This window comes from Buceros rhinoceros, unplaced genomic scaffold (genome assembly GCF_000710305.1).
Source record: "Buceros rhinoceros silvestris isolate BGI_N320 unplaced genomic scaffold, ASM71030v1 scaffold5295, whole genome shotgun sequence".
In the NCBI taxonomy this organism is placed as follows: domain Eukaryota; kingdom Metazoa; phylum Chordata; class Aves; order Bucerotiformes; family Bucerotidae; genus Buceros; species Buceros rhinoceros.
Window position 1 is genome coordinate 19,116 of NW_010414497.1, and position 21,064 is coordinate 40,179.

At 38.5% G+C, this 21,064-nt stretch overlaps 1 protein-coding gene across 1 annotated transcript in view; it reads right to left on the minus strand.

Annotated features, from left to right (window-relative positions):
* Positions 1-21,064, minus strand: part of LOC104494295 (adenylate cyclase type 2-like) — a gene marked incomplete at its 3' end in the record, with an annotated part of 102,181 nt that overhangs the window by 17,085 nt on the left and 64,032 nt on the right. Inside the window, exons 5-7 of the mRNA XM_010137105.1 lie at positions 3,369-3,517; positions 2,377-2,488; positions 1,119-1,246 (exon numbers count right to left, since the gene is read on the minus strand). Of these exons, the coding sequence (XP_010135407.1) occupies positions 1,119-1,246; positions 2,377-2,488; positions 3,369-3,517 (389 nt within the window). The remainder of the gene's footprint in view (positions 1-1,118; positions 1,247-2,376; positions 2,489-3,368; positions 3,518-21,064) is intronic.

Consider the following 21,064-nt stretch of genomic DNA (forward strand, 5'->3'; position numbering starts at 1 on the left):
AACAAGCAAATGATTATGGGAAAGAAACAAGGGATAAATATGGTAACCCACAAAGACAACATACTAAAGCACAGAATTCTCAGTAGTGCTGTAATGTGTTAACTGACAGAACTTTTTACAAAGCCCTCACCTAAAAAAGTCACACAGAAAAGTTGAACTAAACCTAAACCTGGTATCTAGTAAGACCAGCATATTTAATTCCTTATTTAGCGACATGGGAAGTAGGCCCCTAAGTCCATGAATCTGCAAGCCATTACGAACGTCTTTGGTAGACAAGTTCAGTACGACTTTACAGACTCAGGGCTTAAGGCATCTTAATTGTGGAGGGGCAACTGCTCCTGACCACCAATGAACTCCAAGCTCAGCAGAAGCCAGAAGCTCTGGCCTCTTACAGAGCCATTTGACTAACAGGTGGGTGGCAGCATCGCAACTCTGAAAAAAACAAAGCTTCCAAGACCTAAGTGATGTCTACTGGGCTATTTTCCATCTTGTGATCACAGAATAGTTAGGGTCATAAAGGGTATCTGGAGATTGTCTAGTCCAGCTCCTGCTCAAAACAGGGTTAGCTAGAGCAGGTTGCTTACGGCTGTACCATCTGGTTTTTGAGTACCTCCAAGGCTGGAAACTCCACAACCTCCACTGGCAACCTCTGCCAGTGCTCAGTCACCCTCACAGAGAAAAGGCATTTCCTGACGTTCAGAGGGAACCTCCCATGTTTCAGTTTGTGCCCATCATCTCTTGTCCTGTCACTGGGCACCACCAAAGAGCCTGACTCCATCTTTGCACTTTCTCTTTCAGTACCTAAATGCATTGGGGAGATTTTTTGCCGCCTCAGCTTTCTCTTCTCCAGGTTGAACAATCCCAACTTTCTCAGCCTTTCTTCATATGAGCAATGCTCCAGGCTCTTAATCATCTTTATAGTGTAAAGATTAGCCTGGCACAACCCAACATCTTCAAGCATCTCTTTGCTGAGGCTGAATCAGTATTACCATGCTGGACCTTGTAATGAAACATACCAACTACTGCAGGTGTGAATGTTTCAACCAGCAGCAGAGCTACATATAGAAAAGAGAGAGAATTTTTATTGTTGTATATTTAACAAAAAGTTCAGCACTTACTTAATGGCTTCACACATGTCCAGTCCCATTTTCACACAATTCTTGGCATGATTTTGAAGAGATATAGGCAGTCCAGAAACACAGTAATAGCAGTCACCTAGGATTTTAATTCTCATACATTCATTTTCCTGGAGGAAAAAACAAGGTGACTAGGTCACTTTCAACTTGAATTACATAAACAAAAGGTTACTGTTACGAAGACTGACTTAAAGTTTGTTTCAGCAGACAAGGATTTGGTTTGCTAAAAAGGAAGTGCTGTCCGAAAGTGCTGTCTGAAAGTTTTATGCAGATGATTCCTCCATCTGTTATGGTCCTTAATGGGCAAAACCAGGAAGTAAGTTCACTGCAAAACATGTATCTGCAGTGTTGTTCACACCTTAAAGAACTGAGCCACAGTATCATGTACTCAGTCTAAATAAAGTCTTATTGTTAGAGAAACAAAATCAAAAGACCTAGCCTTCCACATTTACATCTTTGAAGATGTATTATGCAATACTTTCTGAAACTAACAATCATAATCTTATTTCTTGTACTCTTTGGCAATGTACTCTTTGGTACTCTAAGGCAATATAATTTTCGGGTTTTTAATCAATACCGGACAATAGAGTTTTTAACTAATAAATTACAAAATAAATTTTCATCTGTGTTAGTGTTTCTGATTTTGCCTTCATGCACAACATGTGATCAATCCTGATCACTTGTGTGATACGAACTTCAAACAACATGAAGTTCAATGTAATTTTTATACAAATGACACCTACATGAGCAGAAGAGAATCTTCTGATTGTACTTGAAACTTTTCTTGAGTAATCAAGTGGTTGTAGTCAGTAATTAAAATTACTTGGATCAATACTGCCTCTTTTGTCTTCCAGTCTCTTAAATGCTTTTCTAGAGATCAGAAAAACAACTCTATCAGTTTTCTATCTTGAGTTTCCTAATTCTTGTTACTGTAAAAAAATCTATTTAAAGAGCTGTTCATCTGCCATTGAGCTTTATTTGGCTCCATGAGCTGTCTCTATTGGTCTAGAGGTCCCTATTGCTCCAGAGAGAGCTATCTTGGGTTTCACAGATTGTCACACTGGCAGAAACACATTGTTGCACTTAGACCAGAGCCAGATTTTTCCTTCACACATTTCAAGACTAATCTTCCTGCCAAAGCCTCAGAAATGCTGCCTGAAGGTAGAAGAGTCCCCAAGAAGAAAAAGTATCTTAAAGATGATTTACTTATTTAAACAGTAGCAGCCCAGTAGAAACCCACCTTTGCAATCTGATCGAACTTGCCAAACAGCTCATTTAGCATGTGCACCAATTCCCCTGGTGAGCAGTCACTGGCCAGGCGAGTAAACCCCACAATATCTGCGTACAAGATGCTACAACAGAAACGGAGAGAAACTTGGTCAGTTGCCTTCTGCAGATCTCAGATTTACTGATCAACAGCAAAACTTGAAAGTGCTCATTCTGGACTTCCCAGAGGTATGCCCTGTCAGTAACGTGCAGCATGGAAGTCTTTGTTCCCTTGTTACTCAGACTATTAAATTCAAGCCTGACCGATAAGCTATTCAAGCCATATACTAGGTTTCTGTTCAGCAAGAAAACTTGACCAATTCATAGAATCACACTAGAGAAAAAGTACTGGCTCACAAGTGAAAATGAACTTCCTCAAAAGTCTTGTGTTACTTCCTTGAAAAAAGTACCTTCTAAGAATGTAATTCAAATTAACTTGTCCAATAAAAAAACCAGGCAAAACAACTTGTAAAGATGAAAGAACATTTGAAACAAAGGATGAATGATTTTTCTAACTTCTAGAAAATTATAATTAATAAATAATTCGATTTGTCAGCAGAATATTTTATCTCGGGTACTATGTAAAATACTTGTGTGATACAACAACCCTATTTGCATTATATAAAACCTGAGAAATTGCTCCAGATAAGAAAATTACAAATTCAGAACAATGTAACTGACACGAATTACAATTTTGACTAGTCCATATGAAAGCAGGATTCAGTACTTTAACCTCAAAAGTTAAGACATGAAGAAAACCTTGTTAATGTATGGCTTTTTCTAAACAACTCTTTGTATTAACGTTTTTGTTGCTCTTCTGGAAGATGGAATTGTCAGCGTATGATCAAATTAACAGATACTAAACATTAAACATACCAAAACAATTATTTTCTTAATTGCTCTCTTAAAACTTTCTTATTAAATTTTTTCTGAATGTTGTTGATGCATTCAATTACAGTACAATACCTTACATTGGTGTGCCTTTTGACATACAAATTGTGGAAGTTGTTGGTGTTTTCCAGTTGGCCTGCCTTGGGACCTTGTAATCTCTGAATGATCTCTGCTTTCATTTCCATGGCGATGTGAGCAGGCAGTAAAGAAAGTAGAAGACGCTCCTAAAATTTAAAATAAAACGTTCACAATGTCTTTAAGGAGAATGAAATTAGCATGGAAGCAATACCGTGCAAAGCATATGTTATTGTCAATACCCTAGAATATTTTGATGAGGCTTGTACTCATGCATTTGCCTGGTATGGCCTCCAAAATTAATCAGTTCCTTGAAGAACTTGACAGAGATATACACACATTTCCAAGCAATATCTAACTTCTTCAAGGTTTTGTATATATTAGAAAAAGTTTAAGCTAAACTTACCATCTGAAGAAGTTATGTACAGTAATCTATTCAATATCTGAGTATGACGCAGGAATTAAAGCAAGAGCTGCAAGGCCCGTTCACAGGACTTCAGGAAAACACAGTCCAATTCAGGCAAAAATAAGCTAAATAATTTTTTTAATGTATTTTAAATGCTTAGTCATAGTTTCAGCAATTGTTAGACTGACAATGAAAAGACAAAATCAGGATACAGAACATATCAAGAATGTTGGACTTTTGCAGATTATTTTGATACGTCTCTCCCCTTTGCATTTGGCAAACTGAATTTTTTTGAAAATATTAACCTAAAAGGAAACAGTATTTTTAAAACCTACATACATATTTTTCCTCATCTTTTGTTGGTACAATATACTCATGGTCTTCTCCTTGTGAAGTTCTTTTACATGAGTACATTTTACTTTTGTCCATTTTACCTGTGACAGACTTTCATTGAATTCCTCCTTCTCTGGATAACTGGATCAACAAGGGAATAGTTAGAACCGAAAAAACCCCAAAACCAAAACAACAACAACAAAAAAAACCCCCAACCCAAACAAAAAACCCAACTCCTCCCTTGATCATCCTCCACCTCAAAACTGAACAGGAATTTCCCATTTTCTCATACACAAAGCGGAGCGGCTAATTCTGGCTGAGCACAAACATCAGAACCCTTGAACCAGTGAGGAGGGCGAAGGCAGCTGTAAAAGCCAACAGAGACAGAAACAGCTATGCCAGAAAAGATGACAACCTCAAAATGTGCATGGTCTGCAGGTGTTCTCACAGTGATGTGTGCTCTTTGTTTCACAACGTGTATTTTTGCAGAGTTCGTAGTTCTGTTCATGAAGGTACCAGAAGAAATGTAGCCATTAATCCAATGCTCTGCCTGAGATAATTACTCCTGTTCAGGTCTAATGACCTTGAACAGAGCATGGCAATAACAGGGCCAGAGACACTCTGATATTTGCAGCAACCTCGGCTATCTATCTCTGTCATGTATAACGAAGACCTCCCATTCCTCAGGGCATTTGTGTGCCTGTAAGCATAGCATCAACTTACTATGAAACTGATCCTGCACCCACTCTGTAACAAAAACTCTGCTCCTCTGAATCAAGACAGAATCTTGCTTTGCTGCTAAGTAATAGCGAACATATAATTTTCTGGGTTTTTTCACTGTATTAAAAAATAATTTTGATTTACGTACATAGGGACTGCTCTTTTTTCTGCATACTAAGGCATATCACATAGACAGTAAGACAAGTCATGAAGTAAATGTTCAAGGCAAAGCATGCCTGCCTCTAGACTGACTAAAGGAGACAAGAATAAAGTAAAAGATGTACTGTCTTCCTACTGCTAGGATCTCAAATTTGACATATTTTAACTGAGAAAAATACATTCAACTGACTTGCCATCAAAATGTTAATGTGGCTTTGTATCTTAAATGAAACACTAGTTTAGTATGTTTAGGCATTTTGGCAGGCCAATGTATTTTCATTTTTAATGTAGCCCACTGGTCCTTGGTGGAGGTATTTTGCTAACTTATAAAGAATGCTTGCAAAACCAGTGGATTTTTTTCCATAATGAAAGCTTACTATTGCAAGTTGTTCTTTATCTAACAGAAAATTGCTGGTTTGGGATATACAGGATGGGTCAGCACTTGTTATTAATTATCATTAGATAGTTAACAAAAAGTTGAGTGCTCACAGCTCCAATTTTACATCACTGTGCACCTGTTGTACCATGGCTAGTAAATGCAAACTAGTTCACTATACTTCTATGATTCCAGTATGATTCCAGACGCACATTGAAGCAGACGCTCAATGTCCAGGTTACTGCTCATGTCTTTGAAACCCATACAGGCTGGCAAAAGGTCAAAGAGAAAGCAACAAAAGTTTTCAAGAAAGGAATAGGAAAAGTTTTCATAGGAAGCAGTGGAAAGTCTAAAGAATTGTAAGAGGAAAGGGAAAACGGAATGCCCTCATTTGTAGGGGACAGCAGGAGAGACAGCATATTTCCCGTCCTTTCTGTCTTCAGGCCAGACCACTATACCATTCTGCTTAAACATCCTGATGAAGTTGTTCATCACACCAGAACTTCCCTCTAAAGAATGCTTTCTTTTTTCTATTTCCACTGTACAAAAGAGAAGGTGACAACCAGAGGTGGCTTTAGAGAACTGCAATTGGTGAAGCACACTGCAAAATATCCTGCCATGCCCAGCTACACCTAAATGCTTCAGCCTCCCACTCCACCACACAGGCTGTGAGTGCTCACATTTCAATCCTGGTTACCACTCGTGTAATAATGTGTCATAAAGTCGCATATTAGATTTCAAGCAGGTTGTTAATTTTGGTTTATTTCACTAAAAGACAATCATGAAAGAAGCTGAATCTCAACTCTTTATGAAGACTGTGGCTGGGCTGGTCAGCTAGCCAAATACAAAGTGGTTACAAACGCTTTGTTCCCTCTCTTTCTGCTAAAAGATCCTAAGAAAAGAAAACCATTTAAAAATATCTCTTCATGTTTTGTCATCTCTGGTGTTTAAAATGCACCTAGATGAAGGATCAAAACCAATTACTAATCAGATTGTAGTGCCCAATGTTGTGCACTGAAATTTCTGCGGACTGTAACAGTGTGAGGAACATAGCAAATCGAGACTGCTGCTTATGATAGCTTTTTATTTCATAACACATTCTGTACTATTCTCTCAAAATAGACAGAAAATCTACACATCAAAACCTAGGCGAACTGACATACAAGACACTGACTTTGAGACAAAACACTTGTTTCTTTGTAGTAGACAGAGAAGGCACTCTCAGAGCTACAGTCAGTAAGAAAAAAGCCAAAGTAATTCTAAACGCAGGTCAAGATGCAGCATTTAAAAGTCTCCAGACTAAAAATAACAGTACCCGCTTCTGGCAAAAGAGGAACTGTTGTGCTATGGCCTTAATGAAAATTCCCTCACGAATGTCTTTCCCTGAAATATTACCAACACGACCTTACAGCCAGTACATATCATTCACGCACACAAGACCAACTAATTCCTCATTGTCTGTGTTCCCTAGGGCTATGTTTTCCCCTCACTGCTTGAATCACTTGTAGCTGAGGTCGTTAAGTCTATGGCTAAAAGACAGGGCACACAATCCATACTGGACACAATATTATAGTGTCTTTCAATACTCTACGGTTAAGTACTCCTTTCTTCTCTGAACAAGTCCATCTGGATACCAGTAGATGGCTAGCAAGTAGTCATCCTCCCTGGATTCTCTACTTGAGAGTGTTCAGTGGTATCTGTCAAACTATTACTTCAGTTCCTGCTCTCTTAAACTCTCACATCCAAGTTGATTTCCTTGTCAGAATCGTCCCTGAATTATACAGATATCTTTGTCATTCCCAGCTACTCATCGCTTCCCTAAAGCTTGATAAACTCTACATGTTTGTTTAGCTAGAGCAAGTTAGCATACCTCAGTTAAAGATGATAGCACTGCCTTGGTTTTGGCAAGGTGGCAATTGCGTTTGCAGTATCTTGCACAATGAAGGTCATGCTGTTTATATGCAGTAAGCAAGAAAAACATCCTCAAAAGTTTGGTACAGTATATTTCCATCAGTGCATATTTCACAAACCAAACTCTTCCGGGCCTGAGGCAATAATGCTTTATTTATTTGCTCTTTCCTGGATTTTTTACTGTAAAATACCAATCATGATTCACTCATTTGTACAAGATTACACAACTGTTAACTCTTTACTGAAGCGTGAATAATTCTAAGAATTCATAGATTTAAAGGCCAAATATTCTTCCATCTAGTCTTATCTGTTGAATGTCATCATGGAGAAACAAAGGTCTTCTGATAAGGCTCACTACATTAAAATAGTTTAGCTCCTTACTCTCAATGAAAAGAAAACTGTCCTTCAAGGCAACTCACAGAATCTAATACTGAATTTCTGTAGGGCCAAGTCTCTCACTCTCATACTCCCTCTCGTCTCTGGAGGTAACTGTAGGTCCAAATACTGGTCTTACTGGAAGAAATGTCCATCTTCATGTTGATGAAGCCTGCAGGAAAACTACATATATGTAGCTAAAGAAAAGATTATAGGGACATTTCTGTCCCTATAATCCCATACAGAGTATTTTTGTCCCTTACAATGTAATTTATGGCTCTGAATATTGAATTCTACTTTTCTGTGGATTGGGTTTTGTTTCCATATTCCTGTGGCATATGTCTAATAATCATTTAGTTATGAAGTTTGACAAACCAGGGCAATAAGTCAGAGCAAGAGCTCTAGAAGCAATTAGCCTACACGTGCACCCAGCTTCACAAGAAAGTTTACAAATAAACATGGATGGAATAAAATTTTCAGCTGCCCTTGAAATGTATCAAGAAATAACCTACAACAAAGGAATCTTGTAATTCCTGATCAAACAATGATGAATCACCCATGTGGATGATAGAGATGGTGATCAACAAGGTACTTGTTTGGCAAATTATGTTTACCCAGATCTCATGCACATTCTCTTAAATACAGCTGCTAGAATAAACAGGTGTAAACTGACTTTTCTTAAAGCTAACTTGGACTCCTAACTGGAAGGTGACATCATTTTTAAAAACAAGGCTCTATTATCCCCTTAAATTTAGCCTATGTAAGTAAACTTGACCAACATTATTACTTATACTAAGACAAATAAATTGCTTTTTACTCATACGCACCAAGAAAGGTATTCAATCTTGATTACAGAGATATGAAGAGATGAAGAATTCATCAGCTCCTTAGCTGTTTGTTCTAGCGGTTAATCAGCTGAACTTTTAAAAATGAGTTCTGTGTTTCTTACTTTGAAGTCTTGGTTCTGTTTTCTTACTGATATCCACTGTTTTTGAAAAGTTACTTAACCCAAACCTGTTCTCCATTAAAAACTGAAATACATTTTCACATGACTCAATTTCCTACAAACTTCTTGAGTATACCGCTTCATTTATTTCCACATACAAAACCATCATAGCAGCATCTTTTATTTCATACTGATTGTTTTTACTCTTCCTGTCCAGTGCCAGCCTCTTCCTTTGTTAGTACAGAATTTTTCCTAGAATCTTTCCAAAATGCTGTCATCAACCTTAACGAAAACAGGCAAGGAGTTTTTCCTGACATCTAGAAGTCTCTTACGTGTCATAACTTTTGTCATATTAAACCACTTTTTTATGTATCTAACTGCTGCTTTTGCTTTCACTCGTGGCTAGCACAGGCTTCAACCCATCCTTTCTGATGACACAATTATGAACTCTCGTCTGTTCATTAACAGCCTCCTAAAGGCATCCCCCGATTGCTAGCAACATTCAGCTATGAGCTTTTTTTCCTCCTGTGGAAAATGAATTTTTTCAAATCCCAAAGCACAGCACTCAGACTTTTTATCTTCATGATCCTATAGGTGAAATTTCAAGGCTGTCAATGCCAGGAGCCGATATCAAAACCAAAAAAACCAATACACACAGACAGAATGAAAGTACCATCCTCTCAGCCCTTGCTACTTCACTAGCCATGGGACACAAACTGCCTCATGAAGATGTTTTGCCAAAGACGAGCCATAGGCATCTGGGAGCTGCTCCAGTGGGAAAGAGAGCCCTGCGCGGGGCAGAGCCCAGCCCCATGGCCAGGTGAGCAGGGCAGGCCCAGGGTAGCTGCCAATGGCCAGGTCACCAGCCCAGACCATGGTAGTGAGACATGTCCACCCGGGTGCTGGGACTGGACCAGGGCCAGGGTGAGGCCCTGGGACACCTAGGAAGTCAGTCATAGGGCTGCAGAGGCCAGGTCCAGACCAAGGGGCCTGCAGCCAGGCACAGGCATGGTGGACATTTCATGGGGGCTGTAGCCAAGGCCAAGCTGAGTGGCAGAGCTACAGCTGAAAAGCAGCTCCCAGTGGAGGGACCAGATGGGGACCTGCCCCCTCGGTGTTGCCCAGGAGCCTCTGTCTAGGAGAGAGGGGCTGCCCTCCCCATGCTGGCCCTGAGTTCCAGCCAATCCTCCAGGAGAGGTCTGTTCAAATCATTTCATAATGGCAGAACATCTGCGGCATAACTCACTCACGTAGCAAGAATGGTACAACCACCCAGACTTTCAACAGAAATACACGGTTTAGATTTCAAGCTAAACACCCACCATTCAGCAGCCTCAGTGCGCTCAGCTCATTTGCTGCTGAGTGACTCTGCAAATGAACAGTTAACACCTAGCCTGTCACCTTCATCTCCAAATAACGCTAAAGCTACCTGAAAGCTCTGCTTCGCTACAACCGTTTTGGTGTATGGGTCTGAAAGCTCATTTAAATGCATAGGCTCACCACATATTTGGCAAAGACAAATTCCTTCGAGGAACTTAGGGGATGCTTACTGTTTATGCCTAGGTTACAGTTTGCATATGCAGCTTGTCTATGACTAATTTCATAAATTATGTTCACTACACCTTCAGAATACATGCCTATCATGCAGTTGGGCAAGAGACTAGTCATCAAACATTAAGTTCTGTTTTTACTTAACTGTTTTGTGACATACACAGCCAGAAATGCTTAATTAATTGACAAAATTTCAAGGTTTGTTTCCGTCAGACTCTGTTAACTCTAAGTTTTATATATCTCAAGACCCCTGCTGAATAGACAGAATCATCATTTTGCAAAGGATCTGTTTGATGAGATTAACATAGTTATTACTTTATCAGCCTTTAATAATGGTGATTGTATCACAATGCTGGCACTTACTCAATACGATTCTTCTGAACAATAAACCCTTTAACTCTAGTACATCTATCTCATTTCACCTTTTGATAAGAAGGATTTTATGTTATTTTTTCACTAGAAATGAACAAAACTATGTGCAACCCTTTCTCCTCATCTTTTCCTTCTTCCAAACCATCCAGGGGACACGTCAGGGAAGATATTCCAGAGCAGTGCTTGAAAGGTATCTATGCAGTCAGCTGCCAGTTCAGAGTCAAATCTTGTGGTTGAAAGCATCAAATCCAAAGCAAAACCAAAAGCATTTCTAAAGCATAGCACTGCACTTGTTAGAGGATCATGTCTGAAGCACATTGACAGCTTAGCTCCTCCATGCTCTTCTAAGTATGAAACTAGATGTTTTTTACCTCAGACTTTGCCTGCTGATGTTTCAGCAATCTGCTTACAGAATATCGACTAAGCATTCAAGAACGGATTTCTTTCTGTATTTCATTGGAAATTTTTTAATAGTTTATCAGATACCATACAGATATCACACATTTGTGTGATCAAATGTTAGTGACCACAGAGAAGAAGGATCAAAACCAAGAATCAGTCCCGAACTAGGCCTGGCAGGAGCTCATAAACACTTCAAATCGAGTGAGACAGAGTGCGCCAGACAACAATAGAAATGAATCAAAACTCTCAATCTTTGCATTAGATTAGTCAAGAGCAGAGGTAGATAACCATTGGTTTGGCCCATTCAACAGCCTATTTAAACGGAGGGAGAAGAGTTTATTCAACCAGAATCTAAATAAATTTATTTCACGCATACATAAATGGAAAGTGAATCTACAGTAAGGATCTGTCCTACTTCTTGTGAAACAGCGATGATAAATTTTAATGACTCCAGCTGTATATTTTAACACCATTTTTCTGAGCAGCAGTGTCACCATTCATTCAAGGTTTGCTTCCTAGCCCTGGAGACAGAGGAAGCTGACTCACTCTAGGTAGAAATCAAAGAACAGGCAGATGTCTGGAGGGTATGCACTGTTACCGCATTCATAAAGCAGACCTTTTGTTTCCTTACAATGGTCTAAATAAAAGAGAACAAGAAGAGTTTGCACTGTATCTCTATCTCAGGAATGAAAGTTTCACTTTTGCTTATTCACAGAATATGTACCCTGTAGAAATCTCCCAACAGCTCTTCAATGATTCTATTCACTAGCTACTAAATACAGAAAGTTTAAAATTAAAAACTTTGCTCCCACTGGAAAATAAACAAGCAAAACAGAGTTTTGAAAACTAATTCTCTTTATTTTGAGGAACCTGATCAGCAGAAGACCATTAACACACTGTATGGCAGATACATGCCGAACTATTGATGAACACTTATTACTAAGCCTAACCACAAAATTTAGCATATATCATAGCAAGGGTTAAAGCTTTCAGAATTATCTTGGGCTTATTTTCTAAAACTCCCAAACAACATATTCCATATTAGTGTGTGTACAATTTCCAAAGTGTTTTCTATGGTGGGTTCCAGAGTTATTTAAGCATATCAGTATGCAGACAGGAACTCAGGCTTAACAGAAAGATGGAAAGGGATGCTGCTTATGGTTCTGCACCCAGAGCCACCAGGTGTTGAGATTCGAGTTGCAAGAAGGCACCTTTATTCGCTTGGGACTCTGTTGTGGGCAACACAGCCTACACTCAGGGAATTTTAATGGAATTAATTTATTGCAAGCAAAACCAAACCTCTCATTGCTGACTGAAGTTTTGAAAAATAAAAGAAGAAAATAAACAGAGAGAAACACACAACTCCCTATCCTCTACACTTCCTGGTCACAATTTTCCTTATTTTTTGCTGTGGATTATACTCAGTCCATTGAAATTCTGCAATAAGGTGACAGGCAGTGTAGGAAGTTGAGGTAGTGTCTGTGATGGTTTCCTTCATGCACTGTGTGCTCAGCCACTTTTTCTGCTCTACACTTAATGTTTTCAGCTACTCTTTTCCTCAGTGTCCTTGCTCCAGCCTGGGACATTAATAGGCTGCAGTGCCCTTAGGTGTCTCCCTGCTCCAGCATGCATTGTCCACAGGCCACAGCCACTCAGGGGTGTAGATACCCTCTTCTGATGCAGAGCACCTGTTCCAGTCCTCCTGGTGAATGTTTTCTACTGTTTAAGAACTCTTTCTGCATGATATTAGCAAAAGTTACAGAATATATACAATTTTTTTCCACACTATCAATTGCTGTTCCCACCATTTACACTATATGATTTTGAAGTAAATGGAAAAAAAAAACCAACCCAAAAAAACCACCAACAACCTTCTGTAGTTTTTCAGCCACTTGTAGTAAGAAAAGCTATAAAATATACTTTTTGATTTTTATTAGCATACAACTTATTAATAAGCCAAAGGAAGCCAATTTCCTTTTCAATCTTGATTTGGTAAAGCCTCCAAGGCACACCTTAAAATGCTCGTCCTCCCTATGACAGCACAGCACCATAGCTGTATTCAGCAGCACTTGCATTGCCACAGCTTAGCAACATGCAAATGCCAAGTCTTGCCAAGGATCCACAGAACATGTGCTACATACACTGTTGTGCTTTGATGAATCAGGGCCTTCCTACAGAAAAAATATCCAATATACTCAGTTTGTGTCATTGCAGAACTTGCTCGTTTGCAGATTACAATCTCAGCAGTAAAAAACAGCTGTTTTTTTTTTCCAAGGGGTATGACTGGAAGAAAGAAAAACCAAACATTATTCTTCAAATGCTTCACTTTGAGTCAAGGGGATCTACTTAAATGAGAGCCACTGAGAGGTGCAGTAGAAGGAACATTTCAGAAGACAGTACGGCGTGACCAGAGAGAGAGCATGAAGAAGCAGGATATTACTCTGCTGCAATGCAACTGATTTCTGCAAAGCAGACTGTCAACCAAGCGTGAAAGTGATGGGAAGATTTCCTAGAGACCCAGAAGGGACTTGCTGAGGTTGTTTCAATGCTGGAAGCCATTGGATGCTTTGAACTAGAAGGGTTTTCTAGAAGACTGGAAGAAACTGCCCTGCAAGGACTCTGAGAGATTTATTTTCAAGTCCTCTGTTTCATCAGCAATTCTGAGTTTTCCTTGGTTGAAGAGTTAACTTACTGTAAATGAGTTAACTGTGCTGTAAATAAAACCCAATTTTTTTTAAGACTGGCAGCTATTCCACCCAAGGACCTATATGAGTCGTGGTCATCATACCAAGTGTGGTTCAAAGTTTGAATAAACTCTCTCAGTGATCCAGCAAGGTTAAGCCTTTTGCAGCTACGCCTACTCCTGTACGGACTGCAGCCCATGCAATGAGCAAATGCTGTAATTTACCTGGGGATAAAACACTGTTTCATATTTGTGAGAGTCCAGTGAAACTTTCATTGGAAAAGCTCATCCCTTAGCTCATAACAACTGCTGTTCAGAGAATGAGAAGGCAATTAACGCTTATTTAATGCTCATCAGATAAAGGTCTGCATCTTATCTGTCTGGTGTGGTATCACTTCCACTGCTATTCTCCCATATCCTTTTCCCTGCGTAGTCTCCAAACAAGCTGGGTGCTGTGGTCTGAGTCTACTGAAATACTGACAGCTGTTTCAGCGCAACTGGACCATCTTTCTTTGGCAAATCTACAACCCTCCCAGCTGAGCAAAATTCACTGGATTCAGGGCGTTAAAGGCACCCAGACTAGTCACCTGGTGTCTTCCAGCACACCTTCTTCAAAGTTTGTTTCTCTCTCAACACTATGGGGAAGGTGACATTTTGATAATAATTTCCTCTGCTAGTTTCAGCTAACTTTCCTCATGTGTAAGTTTACATTTGCACTTTTCAGGTGCTTGTTTCTAGCATCTACCAGCCAGCTCACTGAAAGGATGACTCCCGAGAGGTACCTTTTCCATTAAAGGGGTACAGAAATCCAACAGCATATGCAATACAGTTTCTGCTTCCAGTGCAAACAGAAAGGAATGAAATATATGGCCCAAGAGGAACTCGAAGACCAGCAATAAATTATGTTTCCTCAGTGTGATATAGAAGACAGAAAAGAAAACATGGCTGTGCCAGCTGGGCAGATGTAAAATACCTTCAATTACCTAAATCTGATGGTTTCGCTTTTTTAAAAAAGCCAACAAGAAAGCATGGGGCTACACCAAAAGCTAGGGCCCAAGCAACACTGCAAAATGTAGTAGTAAACATAGTTGCTATTTTCAAACACTAGCTAGAAACATTTTTATGAAGAAGCAAAGAAAATGCCTGCTGTTAATTTTACAGTAACAACTGGCCCCACCTTCAATATACACATTATTTTATAAATAAATAGAGCTAGCTACAGTAAGGCAAGCAAAAAACCCAGCAAACCTGCTCCTTATGAATTCCAGTAAAATTACTCTTTCCGTATTCTTTTAATCTCCTAGAAATGTACATAAACTACAACCCATATACTTGCATATTCAGGCTTTATTTTCTACAGAAATAGAGATCTAAAAATATCTTACACAACAAATCAGAATTATCTACAGATTTACTTTTGGTAGCATAAAGCTCACTGTAAAAGCTGACAGATCTCCACGATATGGCGTACTACATGACACTGAAGCACTTCTGTGAGTAACAATCTGCAGACTGGTTGAACTGCTCCAACAACAAATTATATTTTTCTGGGACTTGTATGTATTTTATGGTTGATAGGCAACTTTCACTCAAATCTTTACTTTTTGAAGCAATACAGAAAGCTACTTTTAAAATAATCTGAGCATAAAAGAAAATTAAAGGGACATAAGAGGGATTTAAAAAAAATACATTTATAAAACATTTCTCAATGGGGAGAACTAACTGAATTAAATGTATTTGATTATGCAAAGACATCTATCCTGTCCTGTGACTGCTTACTTTCTTTGAGATCCTTTTGTTAGGTATCTTGACTTCCAGAAATTCCAGCAGCCTATATCAAGTGGATCACTCTCACTCATAGGATCACTGAAACCTTCAGAGAATTCTTAATGTTTTCTCTACAAAAGCCTTTTTGTCTTTTCTGCCATATGGACAGTGATCTTACACTCTAATTCCACTAACATGCCCAAAACAGACAGTGGGTTTCCAAGTCCTCTGGTCTCCCCTGGGGCTTTGCCAAAATTGGCATCACAGTTGTTCCTTCCTCTTGTCCTGTATTATCAGCACAACCTTTAGTGAGAAACTCCACCTAAGAGGTAGCACCAGCATTTCAGCTGTTTCATTCCTGAGTTCCTTTACATCTCTCTGCTGAATACACAGATAGGAGGATTTATTACCACTTATTTAGTCTATCCCTTGACCTCTCCTCCTCACACTTCACCTTAAAATAAATGCTGTAATGAGTCTTCCATGAGCATGGGAATCTCCTTTCTTCCATAATGAATGCAGAAGCATAAAAAAATTATTTACCAGATTTACCACGGGCAATCACACGCCATAGTTCCTGAATATGAACTTACTCTGAAAAAGACTAATCAGTTTATTTCTGTACAGTTTAAAGAATACCCCACGCTTTTTTCTAATCATCGTTAAAGTAACGTTCCTCTATTCAATCCTAATTTAATTTTCCAAAAGGATAAAAAAAATTTTTTAATTTTTCAAATTTATCAGTATCCCCTTTCATCTAAACAAAATTTCAGACTTTGAACAGTAAGATTAAATTGAATGCCTTGCTATTGCTTTTTTTTCCTTTTTTCTTTTTTTTTAAAACAACTAAATTAATACTTTGCTTTCAATGGTTGAAGGAATGTAGCTTTCTTATGATTATTTTTCAACATTTTAATATACTTCCAAGAAAAAGCAGGCAAGTTACACAACACAGCCTAGTCCTTTAAAACTTTTACTACTTATTTTTCTATGCGCTTACATTCTGTATCAACAGGCACTTTAATTCACCCAACGTGATTTACAAAAATGGGTGACCTAAGTGTGTTTAAGGCATGACTAGAGATACCTTTCTGAACAAGAGTCTAACTTTGTTCTAGTTATGACAACACAAATTAAGGAAACCCTACCATGCCATCTTCTTATTCTGCTGTAATTCATTACAACTATACTCTTTTTTATATATCATCATGGCTTGGCTTCGCGGACAAAGATTTGGGAAGGGCTTTACCCACTGCAAGTGCGCTGATGGCTGAAAAGGCCAACGTGGGATAGGCAAGACCGGTTGCAAAGAGCACATATCCTTTAATAGAATCATAGAATCATTTAGGTTGGAAAAGACCTTAAAACCACCGAATTCAACTGTTAACCACTAAACCATGTCCCTAAGCACCACATTTACACATCTTTTAAATACCTGCAGGGATGGTGACTCAATCACTTCCCTGGGCAGCCTGTTCCAATGCTTCACAACCCTCCAGATGAAGAAATTTTTCCTAATGTCCAATCTAAACCTCCCTTGGGTTGAAGTAATTTCATCTTGTCCTATCACTTGTTAAGTGGGAAAAGAGACAGACACCCACCTCATTATAACCTCCTTTCAGGTAGTTGTAGAGAGCGATACGCTCTACAACAGTAATACAGTGTATTCAGCAATGGATGCTACACAACATTCAAAAATAAGTTATTTTACTTCATGTCCAGTCTCTTTGAAAAAAGCAATTACCCCAACACCACAGCTCTACAGCTGGAAGGCTAAAACCTTCCTTTTCTGAATGAAGAAAACTTATGAACATATTCTCCTGCATAGATACTGCCCTGCATAGAGGTATCAGACACAAGACAGACGGGGACTTATGGCAATGGGGACAGAATGGCAACACTGAATCAGTTATAACTACCACAAAGTGATGGGTACAGTGGGGATAGAGCAGCCCTTGCAGTGCTGTTTGCTAACTTGCTCAACAGCACATCTTTCACTGAGGGGTAAACAACCCTGCATCCATGTTAACACATGGCAGTGACTCAGAAGTTGCTGTCACTGTACTCACCCTACAGCTGATGCCAAATGTTCTCAATGCCAAATTTACCTCTCAAAATAAAAAACTCTTTAGAGGGTAATTTATTTTTTTTTAATATGTAGGCTTTTCAAACTAAAAACCTGATTCATTCATTAAGACTAGACTAACCACCTGGCCAGCCCAAGCACACATTTCCCTGGAATGAAAACCTTGCATCCTATCATACCAGTAATTTTATTTTTTCTTTCCTACTTCTTAAAAATGTGTCTTATTACCCACCCATATTACCACGTTGAAAATCCAGCATCATTTAAGGTAAGCTACTGCACCAAAGAACTGCAAGTGACTGTGCATTTCAAAAACAATAATGTTGACTTGTCAACTAATGCTAGATTTTTCAGTTACATTTACTTACTGTTTCTTCCTCCTGGTGAAAATGTGTCTCACTGCAAGTAAGTGACTAGGTGGTGTGTTATTTTTAGGGGAAATAGTTTAATTTATGAAAGAATGTTTCACATATTATGTCTGGAAAGGGAGGAAGGCAGTGAGTCACTTTAAAAGATGATAATGGTACGTAGAGTCTCTGCTTATGCTCAAGAAAAGTTTTGGCAATGGTTCTCTCTTTGAATCCAGCAGCAACACAGCTCTTGTCTAACTTTAAAAAATGTGATGTACTAGACGAAGACAGCGATTGAATGATATGCTGATCTTGTATCAGATTTTTCATGAGTGTTAAACATACGAAACTCGATTGAGAATTACTATTCCATTGTAAATCTCTTAATGAATTCAGCTCCCAGAAGAGGAGGTAGAAGAATGCCCTTTGAAGCAGGATGTGAGGACAAAGAGTCTACATAATCTGACAGGAGGAGGATGCAAAAATGAGTACCAGTAGCTAGTTGGGAGAACTCAGGTCAACTACTTTCATGGACTAAATGGTTGGTCCTTCCTACACTTGGCAAAGGTACCCAGCCTATACCAACAACAGCCTTTCCAGATCTGAAGCCACAGACTGAGTAAGGCAGTTTTGCAGTCTGCTGTCTGTGCACATTATGGCTTTTTCCATTTTGCCCCTGCACCACAGCTCTTTATTATGACTTAAACGGAATTTTCTGAATGCCTTAAAATCATTCTCAGTGAGGACTGCCTATGTTAACATGGTTTTAGATCTGAGAAGTACCACTGAACTAGATCAATTCATGATCAACTCAAAACTTTCTGAAACAAGTTTTGCGGGATGCCCTATAAAGCTCTGTCAGGATCAGATTCATCTTCAGGGCATCTGGTGATCTGTTGATTTCTAGAGGATAAAAATCCTTTGGTGTGTGCTGTTAGGGCCTTCTTTATTTTAATAGTGATGTCAGTGAACAGGATCACATTTTGGTGTGATTTGGGGGGTTAAAAGGATGTAGAGTATTTTTTGAAAACTTTCAATCTACTTTCAGTAGTGGCACACATTGCAGCAGTGTTTGGTAGCTGAGAATTTGCTCTAAAACCCAGTGTTATTGTGCTCTTTATATCTGTTGTAGTTGCCATGGAAATAAATAGGAGGCACTACTTTCGGAGTGACCTATGCAATTTTAACGGAATGAAAAATTTTGGGAAGGAACTGTGGTACAATGATTTATGCGAGTAAGATACAGTACATCTACTTATAGCATTACACAACCTTTTAATGATAGCCTGTTGCCGTAAGTGAGAATCCTTGCACAGAGCTTGGACGAAACCAGCACCACTAGTAATATTTAATTGTATTTTATATGCAAAAATTAATGGGACTTCAGCTAACAGCAAGATGTTATTCATATGCTACTGAATCTAAACCGAGTTGTGACATATCATTTGTTCCTCAAATTCACTGAAGATGCATACATTCCTTTACAAGAACTGTAGAAAATGAGTATGGGGAAGAAAAATTAGCTCTACAGTTTGCATAACATGAGGAAAATGGCATAGAAGGCATATACACTGTATTAATAGAGCAACAAAAGATTATGTATAAAAGAAAGATTTAACAGGAAAAGTGGTTATAAAAAGAAAAACAATAGCATGTGGTTCTGTTTAATTACCTTGTTAGAGCAATAAAAGACCCTATACATTCTTAGACATATTTGCAGAATATTTGCATGTCACAGTAACACTCCCAGGCACACTAACACTTCCGTCTTCTATTTTTATAACTACTATAACAAGCTGAACATTTTTTTCCCCATGGTTCCAGAAAACAAATGTTCATTCTTAACATATGGTGAACATACAAGGATGTATTTTAAAATAATCTTGAACAATATCTTAAAATGAAGGAAGACTACCGGTGCAAAATTTTTGTAAATATTGAGAGAAAACGCAGTTATTAATTTAAATTCCATTCTTCACAGACAGATTTTATTCAGCAATCTCTACACTGCAAAATCAGAGATGAGAAAATACTCATCTAGGATGAACCTCTTTACTGTAATTGTGCTTTTAAAGAGTATTGTCAGAATAGATGCTATTACCCTATGAGCACTAGGACTTTTAAAAAAATTAATTAAAAAATAAATGTAGCTCCAGTTGTTGCAGTGTTTCAACCCTGTGCTGCCTAAGGGTGCCCTTCAATGCTGTAAAAAGGGCATTATTAAAGGTATCTGTGACAGACTGACTCATAAGCAAAACTAGACACGACCTATAAAGCAAAGGGAATTTAACAAAGCCAAGTTATATCCTTATTTTCCCTCAGTCCTCTCATATTTGAAAGATGATAGTAGCCAATACAGCTTGGAGCTGAGATGGAAGGCAGGTGGTCAGGATCTGGCCAGAGTATTTTAAAAGGATCACATATGCGACTGGAGAAAAACACTCTTACAAAACTAACTTTCTTTCCAAATGTAAGAAATAGAGAAGAGCATGAAATCATCAAAAGGCATGCAAAAAAGTTCTGGAGAAGTAACTTTCTCTGAGCAACAGAAACAAAGGATTTTTGTTATAAGGAGTTTAATCAGAGTTGGTTTAAATGCACTTTAAAATTTGCAATCTTCATTTAATTGCAGACTAAAATGAACTGCAGAAAGACTGCTGAAAAGATAGGTAATTTCTTTCATTTCGATCAAGAGGAGGAGGAAAAGGAATGCTTTATGATGAAGTTATTTACAGGATGGTTTTGGGTACTTAAAGTGATGAATCTGGGAAACGTCATCTGCAATTCTTTGCTCCAGATTTCATTACTTCATTAGTAAAAAGGAAATCCAAAGCACTGGATATAAATAGCAGTGCAGGAGAAGGTAAAAGTTAGTTTATTAAAATACAGAGCAGCCACAAATGCATGTTAGCTGACAGTAGAAGATTCTTACACAGTTGAAAGAATAAGACTATGAAAGAGCAGTTATATATATATACACATAGCTGTTATATATATAGTTATATATATACACAAGCAGTTGCAACAAAAGCCCTACCTGGCGTAAGAAGGAGGCATCTAAAGTTACATGCAGGCTGAGACAATATAATCCCTGCAAATTCAGGCTTCCCAGTAATTGGCTAAAGGGCATCAGCCCCCCTTTTTTTTTTCCTAAAGCGGGATAATATCCTACACAGACAGATGAATTGTATTAAAAATATTTACAACATAAAGCATTTTAATATACAGTGGTTTGAAGTGCCAGAGGCGATTTTGTTTT